We start from the raw sequence: 25,414 nt of genomic DNA, 5'->3' as shown, positions 1-25,414 counted from the left end.
ATCCAGTCCCGTGCCTTGTCAGATCTCTCAGCTACAAAATTAAACACCACTAGATTATCCTATCTCTGTTCTAAGATTATTTATGTAATTGGTGAAAGTATAAAGATTCAGGTCCCAATCCTACAAAAACTTAAGCACATACACAACTTTATTCATGTGAAATTAAATGGGCCTTCTCATGTGAATAAAGTTATGCACATTCACTTTTCCCTAGCCCCACTCTGTTCATTAGTCCTGGCTACGGTGGCTCTATGGCAGTGGAGGAGGATTCCCAAGGGGGCCTAATCCACCATATTTAGGGCAGATTTGTGTTGGAGGATCAGTGAAAATATACAGCAGAGGTAGCCTCTGACAAATAGTGTCTTATCTTTCCAGGAGTATAAGAATGATAATTATATTTTATGACTAACAAAAATATTCTGTGGATTGCATTCTAATTAGTTATGCAAGATACCGTTAAGAAATCATACATCTAATAATTTCGACATATGATAATGCCAGTTGGTGTTGCAAATGCTTTATATTCCAGCACCCTGCAAGACACCACACCAAATATCTAGCAAGTTTCAAACTTCCTCTCTATAGCCAGGTAAGCATTTCTTCTTTGTAAGTTTATGGTTTTAGTTACTGTTATGATTTGTGAAGGGAATATTTGTAAATCCTTTTGCTATACCCAGTCCAGTTTAGGATTGCATGGATTAGTCCAGCTGTCCAGAATGTTACATCCCCAGTGGAGCGTGTGCTAATGGTACAAGGCTGGGGTTCAGGAGTCTATTCCTGACTCTGCCATTATATTCCAGTGTGACTGTGGGCAAGTCACTTTGGCAAAATTTTCAGATGTGGGTGCCTAAAGGTAATCACTTAAACCCAGATTTATGTACCTAAATAAACAGCATGATTTTCAGAATGCCTGATCCCCCCACAGATATTGTTGGTTTAAGGTAAATTATGATGCATTTATATCAGTGTAAGAGCAAAATTTGGCTTGCAGAATTTACATAAGATGTTGCAGGTGTCACCACTTTCCAAAGCATATCACATTGCTACATAAAACCATCAACTCTTGTGAAATCTGTAATTTGCCAGTTTTTGATTAGGAAAAGAAATTCTCAGCAATCTTCTTACTTTTTCCGTAACAAAGCATGTTGTATTAACAATAATACACAAATTTTCTTCTCAACTTCAGATGGCAGTAAATCTGTGCATATTTTTGAAAAGAGTCTGAGATGGAAACAATATATTTAAGTAAGGAAATCATATAATGAAGGACCAGAAGGGAACTCAACAGGTCATCTAGTCCAGTCTCCTGCCCTGAGGCAGGACTAAGTATAATCTAGGTCATCCCTGACACATGTTTGTCTAACTGGTTTTTAAAAACTCAGTGTTGGGCTGTCAGTCCATGATCTGTTCCACCTTGCATTTTGCTATGATGCTAGGAGAACTTTTCCAGACCCGAAGAAGAGCTCTGTGTGGCTCAAAGGCCTGTCTCTCTCACCAACAGAAGTTGGTCCAATAAAAGATATTACCTTGCTCACCTTGTCTCTCTAATATTCTTGCAGTTAGGAATTTTTTCTTAATGTTAAATCTAAATATCCCTTGCTACGATTTAGTCCCTTACTTCTTGTCCTGTCCTCAGTGACTAAGGAGAACAATTTATCATTCTCCTCATTATAACAACCTTTTACGTACTTGAAGGCTGTAATCATGTCCCCCCTCAGTCTTCTCTTCTCCAGACTAAACAAACCCAACTTTTCCAATCTTTCCTTATTGGTCATGTTTTTTAGACTTTTAATCACTTTTTTTGCTCTTCTCTGGACTTTCTCCAATTTGTTCACATCTTTCCCAATTGTGGTGCCCAGAACTGGACACAGTACTCCAGTTGGGGCCTTATCAGTGGTGAGTAGAATGGAAAAATTATTTCTCATGTCTTTCTTACAAAATGAAAGGTGATGTGTATAACACAATTTCAGAGGAACAGTGGATTAGAATTTGGAAAAGGAAAACCACTACATCGTTCACTTGTGTAGAGAAGAAGATGGGGGACTCAGATTCAAGTCCCTGACCAATGACTATTTAATTTACACAAAGTTGAACAGCTTCAGTGGGAGACACTCACTCCAGAATATCTGATAGCCTAATCATTATGGTAATCTCCTGATCGGTGAGAGATTCAAAATTGAACTCTCTGTTCCAAACCAGGGAGAGGGGAGAATTGAACCTGGGTCTCCCACATCCAGGTGAATGACCTAACCTTCAGGCAGAAGTTATAAGGGAGAGCACCACCACCTAAATACTGGGCTAAAGCTATAGAGGAGCAAGGACCACACCACCAACCACTTAACAAATCTAACCTGAAATGTTTTTTTGGCCCAAACTCTGGTAAATTTGGGTCAAATTTACAAATAGTTTCAGGTCAACCAGGATTACATTTTTTAGCAGATAAACTATTTGTCAGAAAAACTTCCCCCCTGGATCTTTTTTATCAATTTGTGAAAGTCTTGAAATAGCTACCTAGGAAGAAATCAAGGGTATCCCTTTTCAGAGTTAATGGAGATGGATTAGAGTATAATCTTCCTCTCAGTCAATCCCAGTTGCAAAATGTATTGCAATAAATAGATGTTCACACATCTTACATAGTGTAGATTTATTTTACAATAGAATAAACTGATTTGGTGATACCTTATCCCATATTATTCAAATCATTTTCTACCCATTGTCTGTTTTTGTTACCTAGATACTAGGGGTCAAATTAGACTCTCATTTACACCCGTGTATATCTGGATTCACTCCTCTGAAGTTGCTCCAGCTATAACTGGGTGCAAAAGAGAGCCTAGTGTGGCCCTGATCACATACAAACAGAAAGTGGAGCATCCAATAATCCCTCTCAGGATGCCTGATTTTGAACTCAGACTGCTATAAATCATGAGTAACTCCCCTGAAGTCAGATGGGGAGATGCACCAGTGTGTTTCATTGCTCTAAGAAACAGTGTTGGTAGAAGATTTTACTCCTTGTAGCATTGTACATTAGCCCCAGAAGTGGAAGAAAAAGGAGAGTCTCAATTTCCTGGGTGGAGGATTGGAGATGAGGCTGTTTTCTTAATGGGAATTCTTTTTTTAAAAGTCTGTATCACAATGTTCCCAAAACTTATGCCCAGGCCCACCCTGAGGCTAGACACGAGTGTATAACTAGCAAGAAAGCCACTGAAAACATCTGATGCAGTAAGAGGTTGAGAAAAGATATTGTTGAACTCTATTGATTTGGTTTATTTTTTTCCTCGACAGCTTTTCATTTTCACAATGAACTCCATCAGTGAAGCAACTACAAAATTTTGCCTTGACTTTTTCAAAGTACTGAACAAAGATTTTCCGTCTGAAAATATCATCTATTCTCCTCTGAGTATCTCAGCTGCCCTGGGCATGGTCCTTCTTGCGGCCAGAGGTAATACTGCCGCCCAGACAGAAACGGTAGGCAACAATAAATCATTTGTTTTATTCCTTCGTATTTGTTCAGCAATGGCAGACCATTCCCATGTGCAATGTTAGTTGAGCTCCTCAAGGCTTTTCTTTTAATGCAGAGCGTTTCCATGTGTAACATGGCCGGCACAAGTAGCAATTGTCCTAGTTAAGGTCTCAAAGGCACTTTTATATTGAATGGAATTAAACTTTATGTAGTTGAAAAGGTGCCTGGCAGAAGCTGCAGGCTGAGAACATTATTATAAACTGGAAATAACATTTCCAATCCAAGAGCAAGAGATTTTCCCCCTCAAGCCCTGATCCTGCAAACCGCTCCACACATGAGTGTCATCATGTACATGAGTAGTGCACAATGGTACCTGGGTGTGTTATTGTTTGTGAGACTATGGCCTACGGTACAGCTTCACTTATCGTCTGCCTGGGCTGGTCTATTTTGGCCCATAGGGATGTTTGAGCCTCCTGGCCAATAGGCACAGCCCCAGCAGCAGAAGAGGTCATCTTTGATAAAACCCAGAGAAACATTTCCTCAATGTTTGCAATTTCCAGCCTCTCACATTCACTTTACATATACATTTCTGTGGTAACGTTATTGTGCACTGCCTGGTGCCTCTGGTTTTAAAGGCATTTTTATTTATTTTGTTTTGGTGACATTTTTGTGTTCTGCATTGTACCAAAAAGGGAGATACATAGAGTAAATGGTTATTTCAGAAACGTGTGTATCTCAGACGGAGGGTCCTTTTTAGTTGCTTACTATGGACATGCTGAGCATCAGACTTACTAGTACGGAAGTATTACAATATTTTACAATACAATACAATATTACAAAATATCACAATTTTGGGTCATAGTTATTAAAAAAATAAATTGAACATCTAGTTTGGCAAAAGTATTAACTTATTTCGGATCCCATGTGCCTGTATGAGTCAACTTTTTTCATTGGAAAATTATTTGTACTGCTCAAGCTTGGATTGCACAGGAGTTAGTACGAATCAAGAATCACGTATCATCCGTCTGAATAAATCAACTGTCATTATTAGAGCTTTGAGATGAATATTTTTCTTTGAAGGCTAGATGTGTGACCCAATACAGTTAGGGGATGTAAAGGGATCTGCAGATGAGAGGAATGAAATTAAAAAATAACCACACAGGTTCCAATGATGCTGGCACTGAAGTCAAAGGCAAAACTCATGTCCACTTAAATATGGGCAGCAACTAATTCTACATTTGACAGACAAACACTGCATTTGTTGGAATTAAACCTAGCAAACTCTGAAAGCATTTCCAGTGGTCTTCAGATTGTTCCTTACATTTAGGTTTTGTAAAAAATAAGCTTTTATCCAAGTCCCAATCATGTGATAGGATCCACTCTTGCAGATTGCTGCATGCCTGCAGAATCCTACTGAATTTATTGCCCTATTGCAACACAGTGCAAAAAGATCTAACAAACTGAATATTATGGGCAGAAATAGGAAGTGATTACCACAATCATAGAAATATAGCTCACCCTTCTAGTGATTTTAAGTAGTATTCACAAAATGGCTTGCTGATTTTGATGTCAATGGATGGACTGGAGCATTCAGTGATAAAAGTTGAGAACACCTGCGTTTTGAAAGTGTGATGTCCATCTCCAGTAGAAAGGACAGTAGGTAAGACAGACAACTGAATTCTCTGTAACAAGTTCAGTTTCACACATTGTCATAAGTAAATCAAAATAGCGTATGACTGTTGCAATGTTACATTTCCACCTCAGGTGCTTCACTTCCGAGAATTTGCAGAAAATGAAAATCCAGGAACAAGAAGCTCTTTTGAAGCAACAAGAAGGGATGGCAATTCAGAGAGCAGTCACAGACAACCTCTTCCTCCCCAGCAGCCGGTATCTTAGAACAAGTGTTGGAGTTGGAGAAACTTTGGGGAATTTGAATAAAAATTCAAAATTGGCAGATTTGAATTAAAACATAAAAATGGGGGGGGGGATGCTGTGATGTTGGGTGACAGAAAGTACAGAGAGAAGGATAAAAATGTATACAAGATCGCAGTAAGTAAGTTTTAGGGGTTTTTTTTATTGAAAATATTGTACAATTATATGCTTGATTTCTGAATGCAATAGTCATAACCGCATTTACAAGTGATGAGTTCAGTTTGCATCTTGTTATTTTACGAGCTTCTACCATGATTCTGAGCACATGTGCATGTATAAATCAGACATACAGAAAGCATTTGAAACTCTTCTATCCTGAACATTTTTCATTATTCAACAAATTTTCACGTGTGGTGCTCCATAAGTAACGAGTGGAACATCCCAAAAGAGCCACGAAATACTTAGGCCTTATAACAGGCTTTTGCGCCACAGATTTGCACTGTCAGGAACAAGCACAAGTCAGACAAGGCAAAGCTAGTTAAGTTATTGAATCTGAATGGTTTAATAGGAGAACAATTATTTTAAAAAAACCAGTGTCTCTGTTACTCTCAGCCTTCTTCAGTCAGAAATAAACTACAGCAGCTTTGTGTTATTTGAAGGTTCCTGATGATCAGTGTGATATATCTGGAGGGATTCATTCCCAGTTTAATGACATCTTCTCCGCAATCAACAAACCTACCACTTCTTACGAACTGGCTAATGCCAACAGACTGTATGGAGAAAAGACATTCAATTTTCTTCAGGTGAGTTGCACTGGGGATTCACATTAATGGCCTGTGACATTGTAGGACAGATAGAGATGAACAACATGGGCTTAGTTCAGCTGAGGTCCCATTTCCTGCTGACTTGTATGTGATGTGGCAAAGTACCTTGTTCTCCTCAGCAGACTCAGTCCTTTTTAGCCTGGGAGACACTGGCTTGGGCAAGGCAAATCCTTACAGGTAGCACAGGGTCTGGTTAGTCCTTTCCCTGATCAGTCCCTGGTGCTTACTTTCCCTCCCTTCTGGGCAGGGAGTGCAGCCTCCTTGCTGCCCTTGTTCTACTGGCAGTTTCCCTGCTTCTCTCACTCTCTCACCTCCTCCCCCTACTTCCACCCTCGGGAGGGTTAAAAAAAAAAGAAAGAAAGAAAAAGAAAAAAAAAAGGTCTCCAGCAGTTGGAGCCAGCTGAACCTAATTAGTTCTCTAGCAACCCCTTTTCCAGCTGAACCTTATTTCCCCATGGTTCTCCTCAGTGGACAGGGAGAGGCCTTTTAATCCCCTGGGACTAATTACTACTCCTCCCTTTTTTGTAGCTGTTTGTCCTGGGTTTACCACAGTGAGTTGTGTCCACTTAGACAAGGGGTGGTCTTGTCTAATGTCCGTGTCCAATACCCATGGAGGTACTGAACAGTAGGACAGAACAGCCAATCATCTTAAAATAAAGTGGTTCCGGAATGGAATATTTAAGATAACTTCAATCTAAGGCCTTAGTTACAGGCTCTGCTCATTTCTCCGCTGGTCATAGAGCATTATAACCTAACTGTAATTAGGTGTCTTGAACAGCACTGAAAGCAAAATTTCTAAGTGTTTACTATTACTATTTATATTTTGGTAGTGCCTACAGGCCAGGATCTCCCTGGGCTAGACACTGTACAAAAATATAACAAAGAGACAGCGTTATGTAAACCTCACCCTGAAAAGCTGTTTTATACAGTACATTATTGTTACCCAGGTTTGTCTTCAGCTTTGTAACTATTACTTAAATAATTACTTCAGTACATCAACAGCAAAATAAAGTTTAGAGGGTTGCTATAGTCAAAAAAGTAACTGTTTAATCATGACACCAGATACTCAGATATATATTCAGAGTTGTATTTGTTTATTTCATTGACAAAATTAAGATTTTTATGCTTTTTACTCTCGTTAGCACTCTAGAAGTAATACAATGATAGAAAAGTGAGCTAGAATTATGAATTCTGGCTCATGGAAATTCAATAAAATTGCTAGCTATGTTCTGGGGTTTCATGCTACATTTTTAACCAATTTATTTCACATTATTTACAAGGCCTCACCATTTCATTTGTGTGAAATTTCATAGGCCCAAAAACTATTCACAAATCAGCTTTCAAAATTTGCTTCTAGTTTTAAATTTTATGTGGCAGCACCATTGCAGTCATCTTCAGTTATTTTGGCTGGTGGGGAAAAAGAAACATTACAGGACAGTGCTTCAAAACACTCATGAATTACATATAAATATACAGTCAAGGACACACTAAGTTAGACAGCGACAGAAGTGGCCAGACAGTATATATTGGTTTCTACTTCCAAGATAAATTCAGGGTTCTACCTGTAGAACTAACAGAAAGACCTGTAGTGGGTCCTGTTCCACCAGTTTCTCCTGTTCCGCAGTCTACCCAGGATAGAAAGTAAACTTGAGAGACCTAAGGATTGGTTGCTGCAAGAGGAGGCGCATCCATCAGATCTTTCCTCTGAATGGGAGTAGGAAGTGGCCTACGTGAAAATGGTCCCCCAGTCCTTTAGGGCATAAGCAGCCATTTAAGGACCACAAGAGGACCTGAGACAACCAGGTATTCTGGTTATTCAAGAGCGACCTAGGTCCACCTTCCATTGTGTAACCAGAACCTGATGTTCTCTAAATGCCTGCTAAAGTGGCTAGGTTGCCAGGGGGCTGTATATGTTTATTGCATCTAAAAAACAGAGAGTAAATCAGCCTTACATAACAAGATCACATGGAAAAGCAAACACCAGCCTCACCACAGCAGTAGTGAGAAGTCTGGGGAGTAGTCATTATTATTTGTGATGAGTAGTATAACACAGGGGCCCCAACCAGTGGTGAGCTGCAAAATCTTAACAACGGGTTCCCTCCTCACCCCACGAGGGGGTTGTTGCCCACCCCCACCCTCCGGGACTCCTGCCCCATCCAACCTCCCCGCATTCCTTGACACCCCCCCCAGGATCCTTGCCCCATCCACACCCCTCCCCTGTCCCCTGACTGCCCCCAGAACTGGGCAGGAGGGTCTCATGGGCCACCGTAGTGGGTGCCCACCCCACCCCTAAGAGCCAGAGGCACCTGCCGGGGGGCGAGGTGGGGAGTCCTGGCGGTGCTTTCCTGGGGCAGCTCCCAGGAAGCATCCAGCAGGTCCCTCTGGCTCCTCGGTGCAGGGGAGCGTAGCTAGGAGGGGAGCAGGGGGAGCGGCTGCTCCCCCCACTGATCCCATCAAAAGTGGTGCCTTAGGCGCTGACTCCCTGGGTGCTCCAGGGCTGGAGCACCCACGGGGAAAAATTGGTGGGTGCAGAGCACCCACCGGCAGCTCCCCACCCCGCGCCCAGCCCCAGTTCACCTCCTCTCCGCCTCCTCCCCTGAACCCACCGCCCTGCTTTGCTTCTCCGCGCCCCCACCCTTGCCGGCTTCCCGCAAAACAGCGGTTCCGCGGGAAGCCAGGGAGGGCAGAGAAGCAGGTTGCGGCTTCCCACTCAGGCCGAGAGTGGCGGAGGTGAGGTTTCCCTGCGCGCCCCCCCTGGTTACCTGCTGCGGCGCGGGCGGCCCTCCTCATGCCCCCCTCCCCCCGCCCAAGCTCACTTCCACCTCCCTGGGCCTGAGCGGGAAGCTGCCGCTTGCTTCTCAGCCCACCCCAGCTTCACGCGCGAACAGCTGATTCGCGGGAAGCCTGGGGGGGCGGAGAAGCAGAGCGGGGCGGCGCGTTCAGGGGAGGAGATGGAGGCAGAGCGGAGGTGAGCTGGGGCTGGGGGCGGGGCAGGGAGCTGCCGATGGGTGCTCTGCACCCACCAAATTTTCCCCTTGGGTGCTCCAGGGCTGGAGCATCCGTGGAGTCGGCGCCTAACGCGCCACTTTTGGCTGGTTAAATTTAGAAGCCCTTTTAGAACCGGTTACCCCTCACGGAACAACCGGTTCTAAAAGGGCTTCTAAATTTAATAACCGGTTCTAGCGAACCGATGCGAACCGGCTCCAGCTCACCACTGGCCCCGACCAGGGTCAGGGCCCTGTTCTGCTAGAATGCTGTAGAAACATAGTAAAAGACAGTCCCTTCCCCACAACTTACAATATAAATAGACAGGACAGACACAGGGGTAGGAGAAAAGCAGTATCACTATCCTTATTTCACAGATGGGGAACTGAGACACAAAGATTAAATGACTCTCTCAAGGTCATACAATGAGTCTGTGACAGAGTCAATCAGCTGGCGGAACTTCAAAAAGGTTCAGTGTTTGACTCTTTTATGTAAACTGTCCAAACCTATGTGGCCCTGTATCTACGCTCTACCCATCTGGTCCAGTTCCTTCTGCTCGTCCCCACACTGTCTCTAGCATGTACAAACACACTTTTGAATATTTTGTATATTTCTTGCAGTGTTGCAGAACTAAAGAACAGCGACATTTTATTCTATGCAGGAGACAGCCTAAAAAGAGACCTGTTTTCTGATATATTCTTCTGATCTTCTCTCTTATTGTACAGCAATACCTGTCCTGCATCCAAAAGTTATACCAGGCTGAATTGAAACCAGCTGATTTTCTGAATGCTGCAGAGGAAACCAGGGAGCAGATAAATTTGTGGGTTGAAACCTTTACAAACCGTAAGGACAAGTCAGCCATTGGCTGCTATTTCTTGATATTTAATAAAAAAACAATGAGGTAAAGTGTACAAGGTGCTTAAAAACCTGGAGGAGAAAACTATTTTGTCATAATTGGAGCATGCCCAGTATGCAGTGGCAGCTCTGAGCCATTTGACCACCTGAGTGACCTGAAGATGGATCATTAATTCCCACAGAGAAAACATATTTGAGGAGAACAGAGTAGCCAGCAGACTCTGGACCTAGTACAACACCCATTGAAATCAATAGGAATTCTTCTGACAACTTCAGTGGGTGCTGGATGAGACCACCAGTGTGGTTGACTGCATGGAGTTTAAGGAATTATTCAGTCAGATGCAAGAGGTATTGGAGCAAGGAGAGGGAACCTTCAAAAAGTACCTTGATTTATGAGCTCCTCCACAGAGAAGCAAAAAGAAAAGGAGGACTTGTGGCACCTTAGACACTAGCAAATTTATTTGAGCATAAGCTTTCGTGAGCTACAGCTCACTTCATCGGATGCATTCAGGGAAGTGAGCTGTAGCTCACGAAAGCTTATGCTCAAATAAATTTGTTAGTCTCTAAAGTGCCACAAGTACTCCTTTTCTTTTTGCGAATACAGACTAACAGGGCTGCTACTTTGAAATCTACAGATAAGGTCGATGACAGCACACTACTTAAAATTGACTTGGATCCAAGATTAGTCAGCATCTCCTAAAACTGGCCATTTTAGGAGATGGCATCTATTCTCCATTATTCACTTGAAGCACATCAGTGTGGGGAAGCGACAAAGATGCTGCACTTGTGTTGCACTTGTTCTGTGAATAGATAGAAGACTTCAGCCTCTTAGGCCTGTCAGTCTAATATCTTTCCTGTGTGTCCAGGGTCATGTGTATATTCTTACACCCAGGTACATAGATGCACTGTACATCAATGTTATTACAACAGATAAATGGAACTAGAGTTACTGAACTGCCAAAATGAAATAATTTGCCTCCATTTTTTTAAGGTAAAATCAAGAACCTCCTTGCCCCAGGCACTGTTTCTTCTGGTACTAAGTTAGTCCTCGTGAATGCTGTCTACTTCAAAGGGCAATGGGAAGTGGAATTTAACGGAAAAAACACCAAAGAAAGAGCTTTTCAGATTAATAAGGTAGAGTACAGAAATACACATATCACATCATTGCTTCTATTGTTTTACACGCTTGGCAGAAAATGGGGAGCTACCATGGGATATGGCCCTCTGCCTGGAGACCAGCTCTGTGGGTGGAGAGGGAGCTGTTTCCCAAAGCTTCTGCTAGGAGAGTGCATCATGCCTGACACATGTACAATGCCTCACAAAGCCACTTGGGGCACAGGGGAAGTCAGTGTATAAGAAGCTGTGGCCTGTCAGCTCTTCATTCAGGAGTGGAAGTGCTCAGGACAAAGCCCTGCTTTTTCCCCTTCCCCTTTGGGGTTGCGGGTGCAGTTAGGTTTACTACCCTTGTAAAGATTTGCACTCATGTGAGCAAAGACCGACTGGCCCCTGAGCAGAGGCCTAGCATAAGGGTGCTTCTTGTACCTTCCCCCACTACACCCCTAATTTGGAGCAGTCCACAGTCTGGCCTCTAATCATTTTCTTCATAGACCCTTAACTGGTTTCCATTGTATTCAGACCTACAATGAGCTGTTCTGCTGCCACATCTACAATGACGACCACCAAGAGATCCATTTAGTCTGTGTTCGGTTTCCACATTCTGTCACCAGATTGAGCTCTCTCCTCATTAAGGTTGAATACTGAAAGTGGGTTTTTTTAGGTGACATTCTGCACATTGTCCCAGTGCTACTCCCCCCACCCCGATCCCCCCATGTTGGGTGGGCAATGAATGTAGAGTAGCCAGCTTCGTATTGCTTCAGTTCCATTTCACCTTCTGTTGGCCACACATTAGCACAAATGTAGCAAAAATAGGTTGGCAATGTTGCGAGGGAAACATTTGTTTAGCTAAAGGAAAATTGTTCCTAGTGGAATTTGTTTCCATGAAATTGTTTTGTGGATGTCTGTTGCTTTTAGGTTTTGTAAATTTCTGGGTCAACTTGACCTAAGAACATGCTATTATATTGAAATTTAAATTAAACAGAAGATGGAAAGCCTGTAGTTTTAATGTCCTTAGCATGGTTCTCAAGCTCGACAACCTAACTGTGAGGCACACACTATCAGTGGCAACTACTGAAAGTGTTGGTCCAAGGAAATAGCATTAACTGTTCTTCTAAACCTTCTATTCGTTGTGGGGTGGGTGCACCTGAGTGCAGACACAGGGAGATGATAAACGGTATCTTAGCTTTAAAGGGGCAGGGGAGAAGCAACATGGTGGAATCCTGGATCATGGGGATGGGCTTTATGGGGTTTCCCAGTTCCCCCTCCCCTGATGCCTCACTGACCCCTTTCCCTTGAGTCCAAGATAGAGATGAACCTGTTGTGAGATGCTTGAAGAGATTCAAGGGGACTATATACATCTTTTTAGAAGGTGCTAATCTGGCCCTAAACAATCACTGCAGCATTTGGGTCCAAGTGAAGATATAATACAAGGAAAAACATGTAAATACAGGAGGATATATTGTATGAATTTCATTTGTTACTAATTGTCATTGCTTTCAGACTACAAGCAAACCTGTGCAGATGATGCACAAAATGGGCGAGTATAAAATAGCTACAATAGAGGAGCATGATTGTCAGGTGCTTGAACTCCCGTACAAGGGTGATGACCTGAGTATGTATATACTGCTGCCAAAAGACTACACGGGTCTGACACAGGTAAAGTTACCTATGATGAGATGATAACCTTATAACCAGAATATGAACATGGCAATATCTCTCTGACCACCTGGACAGGCAGTATAGAAGAAAATTACCTTTCCTCCTCCTTGTTGCAGAGTATGCAGCATGTTGAATAGTAAATCTGAAGGCAGGCTGCTTATGCTGTTCCTGTGTCTATTGAATTTTCAGGAAACAAACAATGAGCCAGCCTTTTTATTCTCCAAATAGGGCACAGTGACAATGTAATTAATAGCTAATTGCTCCATTTTTGTATTATCAACCTTTCTAAACAGTTAATACCCGCACAGACTCGTCTAAAAATGAATGAATAATAAATGCAAACAATATAGGTAACGCATCGGCAGATCCACAGAGGCTGTCTGCCACATATTGCTGCCAGACTTAACATCTGATCCATCTCCCTAACCCTTCTCCCATACAATTTAATTGCAAAACACCCATTGACTTCACTGGTGCAGGATCAAGTCCTTTAGCTTTAATGGTAGAGGTCTGAGCACTGAAGTTAAAAGTTTCACCATTGACTCCCACTGTTGACCCAGCATTGTGGTCATTATATTTACATTAAAAAAAAGAAAACAAGATTCTATAATCAACACTGGACAAACACTTATTTGGAAATCTTTACAGCTGTACAGCTACATGGAGATAAAAGCCCTGCGGCTGAGGGGCTAAAAATTGTGGTGTACACGTTCAGGCTTAGGCTGGAGCCTGAGTTCTAGGACTCTGTGAGGGTGGAGGGTCCCAGAGGTTGGGCTCCAGCCTGCGTCCAAATGTCCACACAGCAATTTTTCAGCCATGTAGCCCGAGTCAGCTGAGACGGGCCAGCTGTGGGGTTTTAATTCCTTTGTAGACATACTGTTAGTGTACGTCATGCTACTGAGCCCAGTAGTATTGTAAGAATCATGCCTGATGTGGCTACCACAGTGTGAATGAAAAATCATTTTTTCCAATTTCTCACACAGTTGCATGTCTTGTTGATTTTGACGCATAACCACAAGATTCTGATTCCCATGTATCTTTATACCTGTAGCTGGAAAAGGAACTTACTTATGAGAAATTAACAACTTGGATTAGCCCCGACCATTTGAAAGAAGTTGAAGTGGAGGTGTCTCTTCCTCGGTTCAAAATCGAGACAAGCGCTGAACTTAAGAAATATTTAGAAGCTTTAGGAATGACTGATGTGTTTCACCCAGGAGTATCAGATTTATCTGGAATGGTAAAAACAGATGGCCTGTCTGTCAGTGAAGCTATCCATAAAGCTTATATAGAGGTCAATGAAGAGGGCACTGTGGCAGCAGCTGCAACTGCAGTTAGCATAGGTATAACCTCAGTAAGAATACCTGTACAGTTTGTGGCTGATCACCCTTTCCTCTTCTTCATCAGACACCAAAAAACCAAATGCATTCTCTTCTATGGTAGAGTCTCTTCCCCTTAAGAAAATTTCTATTTAACATGAATGAGATTCTGGACCATGGAACCATGATATGGAAAATACAATGGAAATGTTTATTTTCTTCATTTTTCTCTTTTCCTTCCACTGTATCTTGCCAGTGACTCCATAGTTGCGGGTGAAAATGCACACTATACTCATGGCAGGACTCATGTGACATTCTTTTGATGAACATGTCCTACATTGTCTGTTGTTTCTCTCCCTCACAAGGTTGCTTCTGGTTCCTACTTAAAGAATGCCCCACTCTCTCAACACCTAAGGAAGGGCACCTCTGCTAAGTCCCAGCTCACTAGGAATCACCTTGAACCAAAGCTTTGATAATCAGTAGTGATCCTGAACTGAATGGGTATTGACACAAACATTGATCAAACACTTGCAGTGGAGAACCTGGCCCAGAGTTGAAGCTATGTAATGGTGAAGGATCAGGCTCATTGTTCTTGGTTATTGCTATTGCCCTTCAGCCACCTGTACTCAGAGAGGGTTGTGCTTACTTCATAAGGTATTCTGCTGAAGTGAGTAGGACTACCATGGAGGAAGGCACTATGCACTGAGGGAGAAGGAGGGAGAAGGGAGAGCTGGAAAACAGAGTCTGACCTCTTAGTACTTGAATATAAAGTTAACACTGTACACTGATACAAACTCCTACAGACAGGGTGTGAATTAGGGATGCTGTGGGAACTTTGTACTTCCTGACACATGCATTGATAATTAACACAAATGTTGCTGTGACCCAAGAACCTCTTAATACCAGCAGGCAATGGGGTGCAGAGGGCTCCAGGGTCCTCCTGATTCTCATTCATCAAAAGGGTGTCATGTGAGGTCAGAAATAAGAGTCCGTGTTGCACTCTTCATCGATATTGTTGTGAAATATATGTAAGGATACTATGTAAGGAGTAGTGTATCTATACTGAACATATGTTCTTAAAGTCTGTGTCTGGGGGTTGGTCACCAGCAAAGGTAAAAAACAGGTTTTTTGTCAAACAAGAGATGTTCAGCCACCTACATATTTACATGTACATTGAGCATTGTCTCATTCACAATGGGTCTCCTATCACCAGTCTGAATGGAATGCAAATAAAAGGATTGTGAGAACTTCAGAAAGGAACTAATAGGAAGAAAACAGCGGGGAGGGAGAACCTTATCTTGAAGTGCACCTCAAAGGCTTTTTCTACTATATTTGGGGGGCAAAGACAACACCCAGGCATCCATCAGCTAGGAAGCAAATGGACAGCAGATTTGCTTCATGAAAATGGGATCTCAGCCAGGCTGGGCTGAAAACACTGGAGAGAACTTTGGGTGAGATAAGCTTCTTTAGCAGGAGGTCAACCTGTTAGTTAAGTCTAGCTAGTTTATAGAAAGAGCGTTATTTTGCTTTATATGTAACCATTTGATTCTAATATTCTTGCTCACTTTTACTTGAATCTCTAATCTTTGATAATAAATGTATTCTTGTTTTCACTATAAACATATCTGAGTGCTGGCGTGTTAAGTAAAGTGATGATCCTGAGTTGAATTTTACAAGCTAGTGTTTAATGTTTCTTTGGGAACGGCAGGCTTGGTAATTCTGTGAGTGGTCAGTGGATCAGGGACCGGACGCTGCAGGGAACGCTCTGAGGACTTGAAGGTTGATGTGTGTCCATCACTACTTGTGCAGAGAAAACAAGGGCTGGAGGGCAGTGCTTGTGTTGTAAGAGGCTGTTGGTTTCAGGGAGCTGATCCACAGCAGGCCCAGACATGACTTCTTCACCCTAAGGGCAGGTGGTGGTGAAGTGCCTCACAATCCTGGGTAGCCCGAGGAAGTGTCACGGTTGCATTAGCACTTTTAAAAATCATTTAGTTTGTTATAATTTAACTAAGTCCAGGTGTTTGCCACCAGCTGAGAGATTATTGTGAACAGGAATATGGGATCTTCCAAATTTCATGTAGCGATTTCCTGCCAGTTGTTTAGCGTTTAACACAAAATTAGAAAACTTTGTTGACTTGTCAGAAAAAATTTAAATTGTAATTAACCAATTGTCTTTCAAAAGGTCAACTGGGGAAAATAACTCTCTTTCTGCAGTGCTCTCGAGATTGTAATTGTATGGCTTTTCTTTGGTGAAGTATTATAGATGTATTTTGCTTTTGACCTTTTAATTTGTGCAATTGCAATGCATCTATACCGCTATCAAGTCAAAGATTCAATAAATCACTACATATTTTGCCATTTTCAGTAGTGGCAGGGAAATAAGCGGAAGAGAAGTTGAAGACATACCTGCCTGCATTCACGTAAGACAGAAGCAGCAAGTGTATAACATACGGCTAGTGGTCACATGGTGATAGACAGCATATTGACCCCTGTTCCAGACAGCACTTGGCCATGCATTTATGTCCCACTGATTGCAATGGGACTCAAGCAGGTGTTTAGCATGTGTTTAAGTGCTGTTCTGAATACAGATGCACTCCTTGGGGCCATAACATACACCTTCTTCTAATCATTCTTAAGTAGACAAGTGAGTATTACTAATACATATTGATGTTTTGGCAATTCTACTCAGTTTCATTTTTCAGTTTTATACTTCCTTGGTTCCTAACCATAAATGGTTAGTCTTAAAACATTGTTTCTGTAATAAACCAGTATAATCTACCTAGACCAGTGTTTAGATAATTTATGTCCCCTGAGAAATGATCAAAAGAAAGAAGCTCTAATCTACAAGGTACTAAGCGTTCCTCATATATGAGGTGAGAAACAAGAAAGCAGCCTCCTGTCCATAAATTAGGGCTTGTAGCAATCTGCATGGAACTGGGAGGGAAGAGTTTGGAGCAGGCACTGGGAAGCCAGTCTGTGTGCACATGGCTGGAAATGTCACTGCAGTTACAGCATTGTGTAAAAGTTGCACTCATCGCAGGTTCACCCTAGTGGCTGGGTGTTGTGTAGCAGCTCATCATCTAGCATTCCTTGCTGACAGCTGCTACGGCCTTGGGGTAGCCTCTTTTCTCATGACTTGGCCTTCCTGCCAGGTCTCTTTAGAGTCTCTCTCCTGCCAGGGTTTCTGTGTGCTACATGGACAATGCCCTACACAATACTGGTAATCGATCTGCCATCTTCCTCCCCTCCCAGACTCCTCTTCCACTCTTCTCTTCTATCAGACTAGCAGCCTGAGGGCTTCTCCCTGGAGTTTGTTAACCCAACTCAAAAGCAAAACCACAAATTTCAGGGAAAGCAGCGTCAGGCCCTTTTCCTGCCTTGAACTTTTAAACCATCCTGTGTCTGCTCCCTTTCCCACTGCAGCTTTTTATTCTTCTGCAAAGTGCTGACTTTCAGGGACTGTCCTCCTTAAGTCTTGCCCTGTTTGGCTCCTCAACTCCAGTCCCTCCTAACGCTTTCTGCCTGTGGGGTGGCCTTCTCTCAGGCCCACTTCAAGATTCCCCATCACCCCTGCTCCCTCTTCCATCCAACTCCCTCCTGAACTTCCTCCATGCTCTACTTCCCAGACTACAGGTTTCTTCCCCTTTCTCTTTCTCCCTAAAGCCCTTTTCTACTCTGGGCTTCCTCTCCTTATAAAAACCACCCACATCCTCCACCAGCGGAGAGGTCATCTTTAACTGGTCCTGGCCTGCTGTCCAAGTGCCATCACCGGCGTGTAATGATCTCTCAGGCCCACGTTAACCATTTCATCACCTGTGTGAGGTAAACAAAAAGAGAAATTTAGTTTTAGGATCGTGGAGTCTTCTCATCTTATTGCCCTGTACATGGTACATGAAACATGGTGTCAATGGTCAGTCTAGAAAGAGACAATAAGGAAGAGTGTGTGATTAACAGGCCTACAAAGCAGCACCTAGAAAGAGAGGAAACATGTGGCATGCAGGTAGTCAGAACAGCAAAAAGGTTGACAGCCATTCAACTGCCATACTTGCAGCTACAGCAGTAGATCAGGGATTGCTTCCATTCCAGGCAGATTAACTGGAACATAGAGGCTGTGTCTACACTAGAAACACTACAGATGTAGCTGCACCTCTGTAGTACTGTTATGTCAACACTCGCTACAGCAATAGAAGGGGTTCTTCCATTGCTGTAGTAAACCCACCTCTCTGAGTGGCGGTGGCTAGGTTGATGGAAGAATGCTTCTGTCAATCTAGCAGTGTCTTAACTACATTGCACAGGGTGTGAAATTTTTCACAGCCCTGAGCAATGTAGCTAAACTGACCTAACTTTGTAGGGTACTTCAACCCTGATAAACAGCACTATTAGACTGGAGAAATGTGAGCAGATGTGGTTATGTACAATAAAACCATTTGGAGGTCAGTGGGAAAATACAGATGGTTGATAAGAAACCCACAAAATGAGAGACAGCTTGGAACTTATAGTAGTTGACACATAGATGCACCACCCACTGCTGGACAGTGTAAGCCATGGATTTGATCTTAGTACAACACTAGAATATCTTTAATGTGAGAGAGGAGAGATACCAGTCACCATGCGCCCTGTCCAGCATTCTAACAGAATGTAAGGATGAAATGCAAGGAGATGAACACCTAGAGGGCAAGCTGAAGTTAGAAATACATCCCCACGTGCAGCCCAGGATACTACTGAAATGCAGAGTTTCATTACCACTGTTGAAGTCACTGAAGAAGGATCTGACAAGCCTTCAAAGAAGAGGCATCATTACACCCATAGAAACTAGCACAGAGTGGATAAGCTGCCTAGTCCTGGTGAGAAAACTAACAGGTAAACTGAGGATCTCCATGGGCCCCAAACCATTGAAAACAAGTCACTAGCTATTGCCAGTGACTGAAGACATACTACGTGATGTATCCAGGGGAAATGCATTCGCTGCTTGTGATGTCAAGAATGGGTTCTGGTGTACTGAGCTAGACGAGCCATCCAGCCACCTGACAACCTGTGTCACACTTTTTGGCAGGTGCCGTGGCTATAAAAGCTTATGGGCATCAGCCTGGCCCCAGAAGTGTTCCACTGAAAATTGAACTGGGCACCTCAAGAGCGTAGTTGACAACATTCTTATTACAGAGGAAGGAGATATTAAGGAAGCGGCAATCCAAATCCTCAGTACTAAGCTGTGGCAACTTCTAAACAGGTGCCAGGAGCGCAATATTACGCTGAATACAGACAGGCTGAAAATGAGAAGAACTGAGGTTGTCTACTCCAGGAATTTGATTTCTGAGGGATTTGGTGAGACGTTTTGACTGCCATTAAGGAAATGCTCAGACCAAAGGGAGTCCAGCAATTTATAGGGATGGCCAACAATTTTTCCAGATTCTGTTCCCACCTGTTAGAAGCCTATGATCCTTTGAGACCGTTAACATATAATGACGCACCCTAGGAATGATCAGAGACCCAAAATCAGGCTGTGATGCTGGCAAACCAGGTGTCAGTTCTTGCCAAGGCTTTAGGCCTCAGCTGAGCACTGAGAAATTCCCTACTGGAAACCAGACCAGCTCACCTGTGTGTTAGTATGGTTAAGATGGATATTAGACTTATAACATGTGTTTAGTCTTTATAAAATGCTTGTAAGTTGCTGCATGTATTAATCCTACTTATAATGTCTGTTTTCCATGCTGTAAGGTAATACTTAAGTATTTGCTATACAGTTGTAAAAGGTTTGTTCTGAAATATCTAACTTATGAACCAAGAAAAAACCCCGTTACCTAGTGCAAAATGCTAAATCCCTATGAAAGGTTTTACCTCTTGCCCATCAGGAGGGGCTATCCGAAACTAAATGGGCCAGTGTGAGACATCAGGGTACAAAGACTTTTCTAATTGTCCCTGCATACCCATGAAGAGGCTACATGCAAAAGGACTTGTCCCATCAGCTTGAATTCTGGAAGAAGGAAATAAGTTTGCTTGCTTTAACCTTGTAAAAACCCTCTCATTTCTTTTCTTAGTTAATAAATCTTTAGTTAATTAATTACAGGATTGGCTATAAGTGTGGCTGTGGTGTATAGCAACCATCTGCCACATAATCCAGTTTGCCTTGGTGGCAAGATAGATCGGAATGCCCAAGAGGACTGCCTGTGACTCCATGTTAAGACTGTTACAGAGATTTAGGAATTCACATTTGTTAGTGGGTTTGTGAAATCTAATTATAACATCTAACCAGTTTGGCGTCTCGGCCCTGCTTCTTGACAGTCTGCCCTAAGGTTGGCACACATGGTTGTGAACCACTCCAGACAGGGTGACACAGGCATTTGAAAGAGTAAAGAAAAATCCAGAGTAAGCCACCAGTCCTAAAGTACTAAAACCCCATGGAATAGCTAGCACTGCAACGTGATGCCTCAGAAGGAGGCCTGGGAGCAGCATGGATGCAAAACCCATAGCATCTTCTACTACAGCCCAGAGACACACAGAAAGGGGATATGCTCAGATGCTCAGATACTTTCTGTGCTCTTAGGAAAGAAACAATTCCATCAGTTCACTTTTGGGCACAATGTAAGATGTGCAGCTGGACCAGAAGCCAGTAGAAAGCAGCATAAAGAAGCCACTTCTGAGTGCACCATAGTCTACAATACCTGTTACTGAGATGGCAGCGCGGTGATTGTGAGGATAAGGCACTGCCCAGGAAAGGGTCTACTGGTGGAAGGTAAGCCTTGCTTAGTGTAACACAAATGGCTCTGTGGAGTAGAAGACGGCATCGATGAATATGCCACAATACCTTTGCATCTTTGATGGGAGGCTCCAGGAAGTCCAGCAAAGCACCAAGAGGATGGAGTGCTCCAGACAGTGAAAAAATACAGACTTCAGAACTGGCCAAATTGCAAGGAGTAAGTGCCATAGGAGGTTACCTGATATTATCATATAAGGGATGAGCTGAATATGCATGATAGGATTTTGAAAGAAGGGTGGAAGACATTCCCCACCATCAGGGATAACACAAAGAAGAAGTGGGAGACTGGTTTTAAGACCAACGCACTTGAAGGAATATGAAACTTAACAAGCCACAAGGGGCTGGTGGAAAAGGTCATAGCTCCCTAGTGGGTTATGTACTAGTAATCTGTGGCCCCAGCAACTCAACAGAAAAGTCAGGCCATAAGCGTTTCAAATGGGCACTCCAAATCAATGCATACTGTCGGTGGCACAGGAACGTTTTTAGTTGTGGGGGTGCTGAAAGCCAGTCCCTTTACCCGTCTGCCCCCCACCTCTGAGGCTGGGAGCAGGGCTGTGTCTCCGGGATGGGGGGACCCAGACAGAGGTAAGGGGGCCAAGGCCACAGCTGGGGGTGGGTGCGGGGCCAGGATCGGAGTCCGGGCTGGGGTCGGCAGCCGGGACCCCACCTGTGAGGCCAAAATCAGAACCCCGGCCGTGGAGCAGCCAGCGAGCGGGGCCAGAGGCCGGGCCCCAGGAGCGGGACCAGAGGCCTGGGACGAGGGTGAGACGAGGGGTTGGGGAGCAGAGTGTGGGTGGAGGACATAGGTGCAGGAAACACCCCCAGGTTTTATGCACGGCGCCCCACAGCACCCCCACTTCCCACACTGGTGCATACTGTTGATATTGATGTCTCAGTGCTTCCATTCCTCAAGTGTAAAATGGAGAGAAGATCACCGCACTGCAGCGTTGTGAATGTAAATTCATTAACATTTGGGAAGAACTCAACTGCTACAGGGATGAGTGCCACAGAAAAGCTCATAAGGAAATTAATAATTCTGTTCTCAGTGCTGTGTTTGAACGGTATACAGTAAATAAAGCCAAGGGCCACATATTTAACACAGAAACATAATAGCTGCTCATTTACTTAGTGCTGTCCATCCTGTACACTGAATGAGGCAGCAGTCCTGTGGAAAAATGTGATTGTGTAATTAGAAACTGTATCATGAAGAACAGACACCTTAATTTGGGTCTTTCCTAACTCTTGTGTGCTTGACTTTGCAATCTTAATGTTCCTTTAACATAGCTTTGTGTGTGCAAACATAGCTAGGTTTTCTTAAAAAAAAATGAAAAAAACCCCCAAACCAACCTCCCCAGCAAGTCCATCCTGTGGAACCATCCTGACTCCCATCTGGCTCATCAACTGCACGACAACTCCAAGGAGGCACCGCAGCAGGCTTTTTGAATAAGAGTTTTTCAGTTTTCCGCTGAAAACCAAAATGTTTTAGGTTTTGGGCTAGGACATAAAGTCAACATTTTCTGCAGAAAGCAGGCGCTTTTTGTAAAATCTTTTAGTTAATGTCACAGCCCCAGTCAACATCCCTCTGAGGTTAGACTACTTGATACCCCTTCTTGGAAGAGGCCTCAGCCCGATGGCCACTGTTGAACCCCCACAGGCAAGCTCACCCTGCCCACAGCTCCGCCCTCCCAGTGGGCACTCTGGTTTACAGTTTAACCCTTCTGGGAACCCTTGATGAAGCCAATAAGACACTTTGCAGAGGGATTTTTAAACCAATCCAGTATTGCCAATCCCCAAGGCTCAAAAATCATGAGTCTGTCCCCCAGCCCAGTGAGCTTTAAGGAGTGGGAGGAGATTATTTTCTATTTATTTTAATCTATTTTTTGATATTTGACCTCCCATTGCTCATCCCCAGTGCGTGCGTGCAAGAGAGAGAGAATTAGCATTGCCAATACTCCCGTATTTATTAAGGTAATTTTCACCCCTGCTGTAGGAACTCTCACTCCCTGTCCCCCACCCCACATCAGAACTACTTACCCACAGCCTTACTTCTGCTCTCTCTGCAACTCCTGGGGCTCTTTACTCCTCAATCCCTGGGAAGGGGGTTTCCAGCAGGTCCCCCTTCTCCCCCTTATAGGCTGGGGGCTATTCATCCCCTGCTGCCCTTTCCCAGGCCATGTGCTGCAGGGAGACAGGGGAGGAGCAGAGGGGTCATCTCCATGCTCACAGAGGGAGGGAGAGGCTACCCCAAGCTGCCGGGCTTTCTGCTCCGTTCTCTTCCTCCCCTTCTCCCTCTCTGAGAATGACATCAGCTCCTGAGGAGAGGGACAAGTGAACTCTGCCTGATTCATGCAGTAGCTCTGCACTGCTGCTCTTCCCTAGTGGGGAAAGCAGTCTGACAGTTTTCCCCCTAGGGAGAGCTGACATTCACCAGGAAGCTGGAGTGTCTTATGTTATCACCAGACTGGCTGCAACCCCAGCCCAGCTGTTGTGAGTCAGGGAGATATCGTGAAATTTGGCAGCACTGCAATCACACTTACTTTTCAACAGCAAAAGCAAGGTACATGGTACACTGTCATGGAAAATACAGGACACTTATGTCATTCCCTGCCTCAGTTTCCTCAACACTCTGGAATGTTCTTTGGGATTTCTGGGCTCCAAGTCCCTTCTCCTGCATGTCACTCCACCAGCACAGGGGTCTCTTTCTCTTCTGCTTGGTGAGAGCAAGCAGGCAGTGCTCCAAGCAGTCCTGGTCTTTTGATAACTTCCAGCCCCCTCTACTGTGAGACACTTTGTGGTCAACCTCAAGTCACTCCTTTAGGAGATCAAGATCCCACATCATGTGGTTTGCGGACTTGGAGTCCTGACTTAAACAACTGGCTCTAAGTAGGCTGTTGCCCCACCTCCCCTGGTGTTCTGACGTTGTAGATTGTCGCTAAGGCTCATCAGAATCAGAGGCACACTCCCAAGCACCACACGCCCCTTTCCTTATCACGATTAGTATGGAGAAAGAATTACAGCAAGACATCCATAAAACAGAAACAAAGTTACCTTGCCTCCAGATTGAGCAAACAAAGGCCAAGTCCCGGAGGAATCTGAGAAAACAAAATCTGATGCCTCCTTTCTTTTAGAGAGAAGTAGCACAATTCCAACAACCTTCTCCTCAGGATTTAAACCAAGTCTTCAGCTTCTATTTCCTTCAGGGAAGAGATATGGGAAAAGTTCCAAACATTATTTAATAAAGTCTCCAGTTCCTTCTTCTTTCACAGAAAAGGTATGAGGAAGTTCCAAACAGACCTTAAACACATTAGTGAGCATCTTAGAAAAAGCCCCCCTGTGACCCATCGGTTTTGTTCTCTTAGCAAGCCAATGTGGGATCACAAAAGCTAACTTCTTCTTCCATTTACCTGCCCCAGCCTGGCTCCCTGAGAGGCCAATCAGCTCCAGCTGTTTCTTGACTCCCTGCATCAAACCCTATCCTGGAGTTTCCTGACCCGGCTACTCTTCTGATCTTTCTGAGCCCCAGGTGGGTAGGAAATTATACTTGTTACACAAGATTTTTTATTATTTGCCTAGCAGGGACATCCATTTTGTTAGAAATACATTAAAAAGTAAATACCCCATAAAGAGTGATATATATACATATATAAAAATTTAAGTTTCTTCAAAACATAACAAAATTCTAGAGTTTTGGTTAAATTGGACAGACCCTTGCAGCAACAGTAAGAAGTGCAGCAGCTTAAGTAGTTCAGCTGGCAGAGTCCACACCTTAAAAGGGATGCTGAAAATCGGAGTATGTTCAGAAAAGAGCTCCAAGAATGTTTTGAGGTATGGAGAATATACCACGTTGTGAGACACTTAGGGTCAACCTGGTTAGTTTACCCAAGAGAAGGTTTAGCGTTGACTTAATCACAGTCTACATCTACCTACCTGGGTAAGATTCTCCATCACATGACATCGTTAAATCAAGACTGGTGATTTTTCTGAACGATACGCTATACATAGCTCAGACGCAAGATATGGGCTTGAAGAAGAGTTTAATGGGGGAGGTTCTTTGGCCTGTGTTATGCAGGAGGCCAACTAGATCAGTGTTTCCCAGACGGTGGGTCCTGACCCACCAGTGGGTCCTGGAAGGTTACAGATCGGTTATCATGTCCAGGGCCAGAACTGGCCTAGACAAACATATACTTCTCCCAGCCCAGCCAGTTTGGAGGGGAAGCCCTGGGGGAGGGTGCAGGCTTGGAGAGCAAGCCCACCCCTTGCTCACCCCACAACAGCTGGGGCAGGCTTTCTTTCCAAATCCTGTCCCCTGTGGGGCTTCCCTCTACACCAGGCTGGGATTTGGGTTGTGGAGCCAGGCAGGGGGTGCACACGTGTATTAATGGATTACCAAAAAAAAAAGAAAAGAAAAGAAAATGCAGTTGGTGGTTGACTTGGTGCAATATTTGGGAACCTCTGAGCTGGATGATCATAATGGTCCCTTGTGGCCTTAAAACTGACAAATCTGTTATCCAGTCCCGTGCCTTGTCAGATCTCTCAGCTACAAAATTAAACACCACTAGATTATCCTATCTCT

The 25,414-nt window shown here is 43.8% G+C and overlaps 1 protein-coding gene across 2 annotated transcripts; it reads left to right on the top strand.

Moving 5' to 3' along the window:
* Positions 1-529: 529 nt before the first annotated feature.
* Positions 530-14,227, top strand: LOC141982674 (serpin B3-like). Of its 2 annotated transcripts, XM_074944961.1 has the most exons (8): positions 530-589; positions 3,283-3,465; positions 5,225-5,347; positions 5,992-6,135; positions 9,867-9,984; positions 10,988-11,130; positions 12,613-12,768; positions 13,823-14,227. In XM_074944961.1, the coding sequence occupies exons 2-8, from the start codon at positions 3,298-3,300 to the stop codon at positions 14,225-14,227; spliced, it is 1,257 nt and encodes a 418-aa protein (XP_074801062.1). In that variant the 5' UTR covers positions 530-589; positions 3,283-3,297. The 2 variants fall into 2 exon arrangements, with proteins under 2 accessions (XP_074801062.1, XP_074801061.1); XM_074944960.1 differs by lacking the exon at positions 530-589 and having other exon boundaries at positions 3,298-3,465; positions 5,225-5,271; positions 5,994-6,135.
* The last annotated feature ends 11,187 nt before the right edge of the window (positions 14,228-25,414 follow it).

The sequence above is a fragment of the Natator depressus genome, chromosome 2 (assembly GCF_965152275.1).
Source record: "Natator depressus isolate rNatDep1 chromosome 2, rNatDep2.hap1, whole genome shotgun sequence".
Classification (NCBI taxonomy): Eukaryota; Metazoa; Chordata; order Testudines; family Cheloniidae; genus Natator; species Natator depressus.
This window is presented reverse-complemented; position numbering and strand designations above follow the sequence as displayed.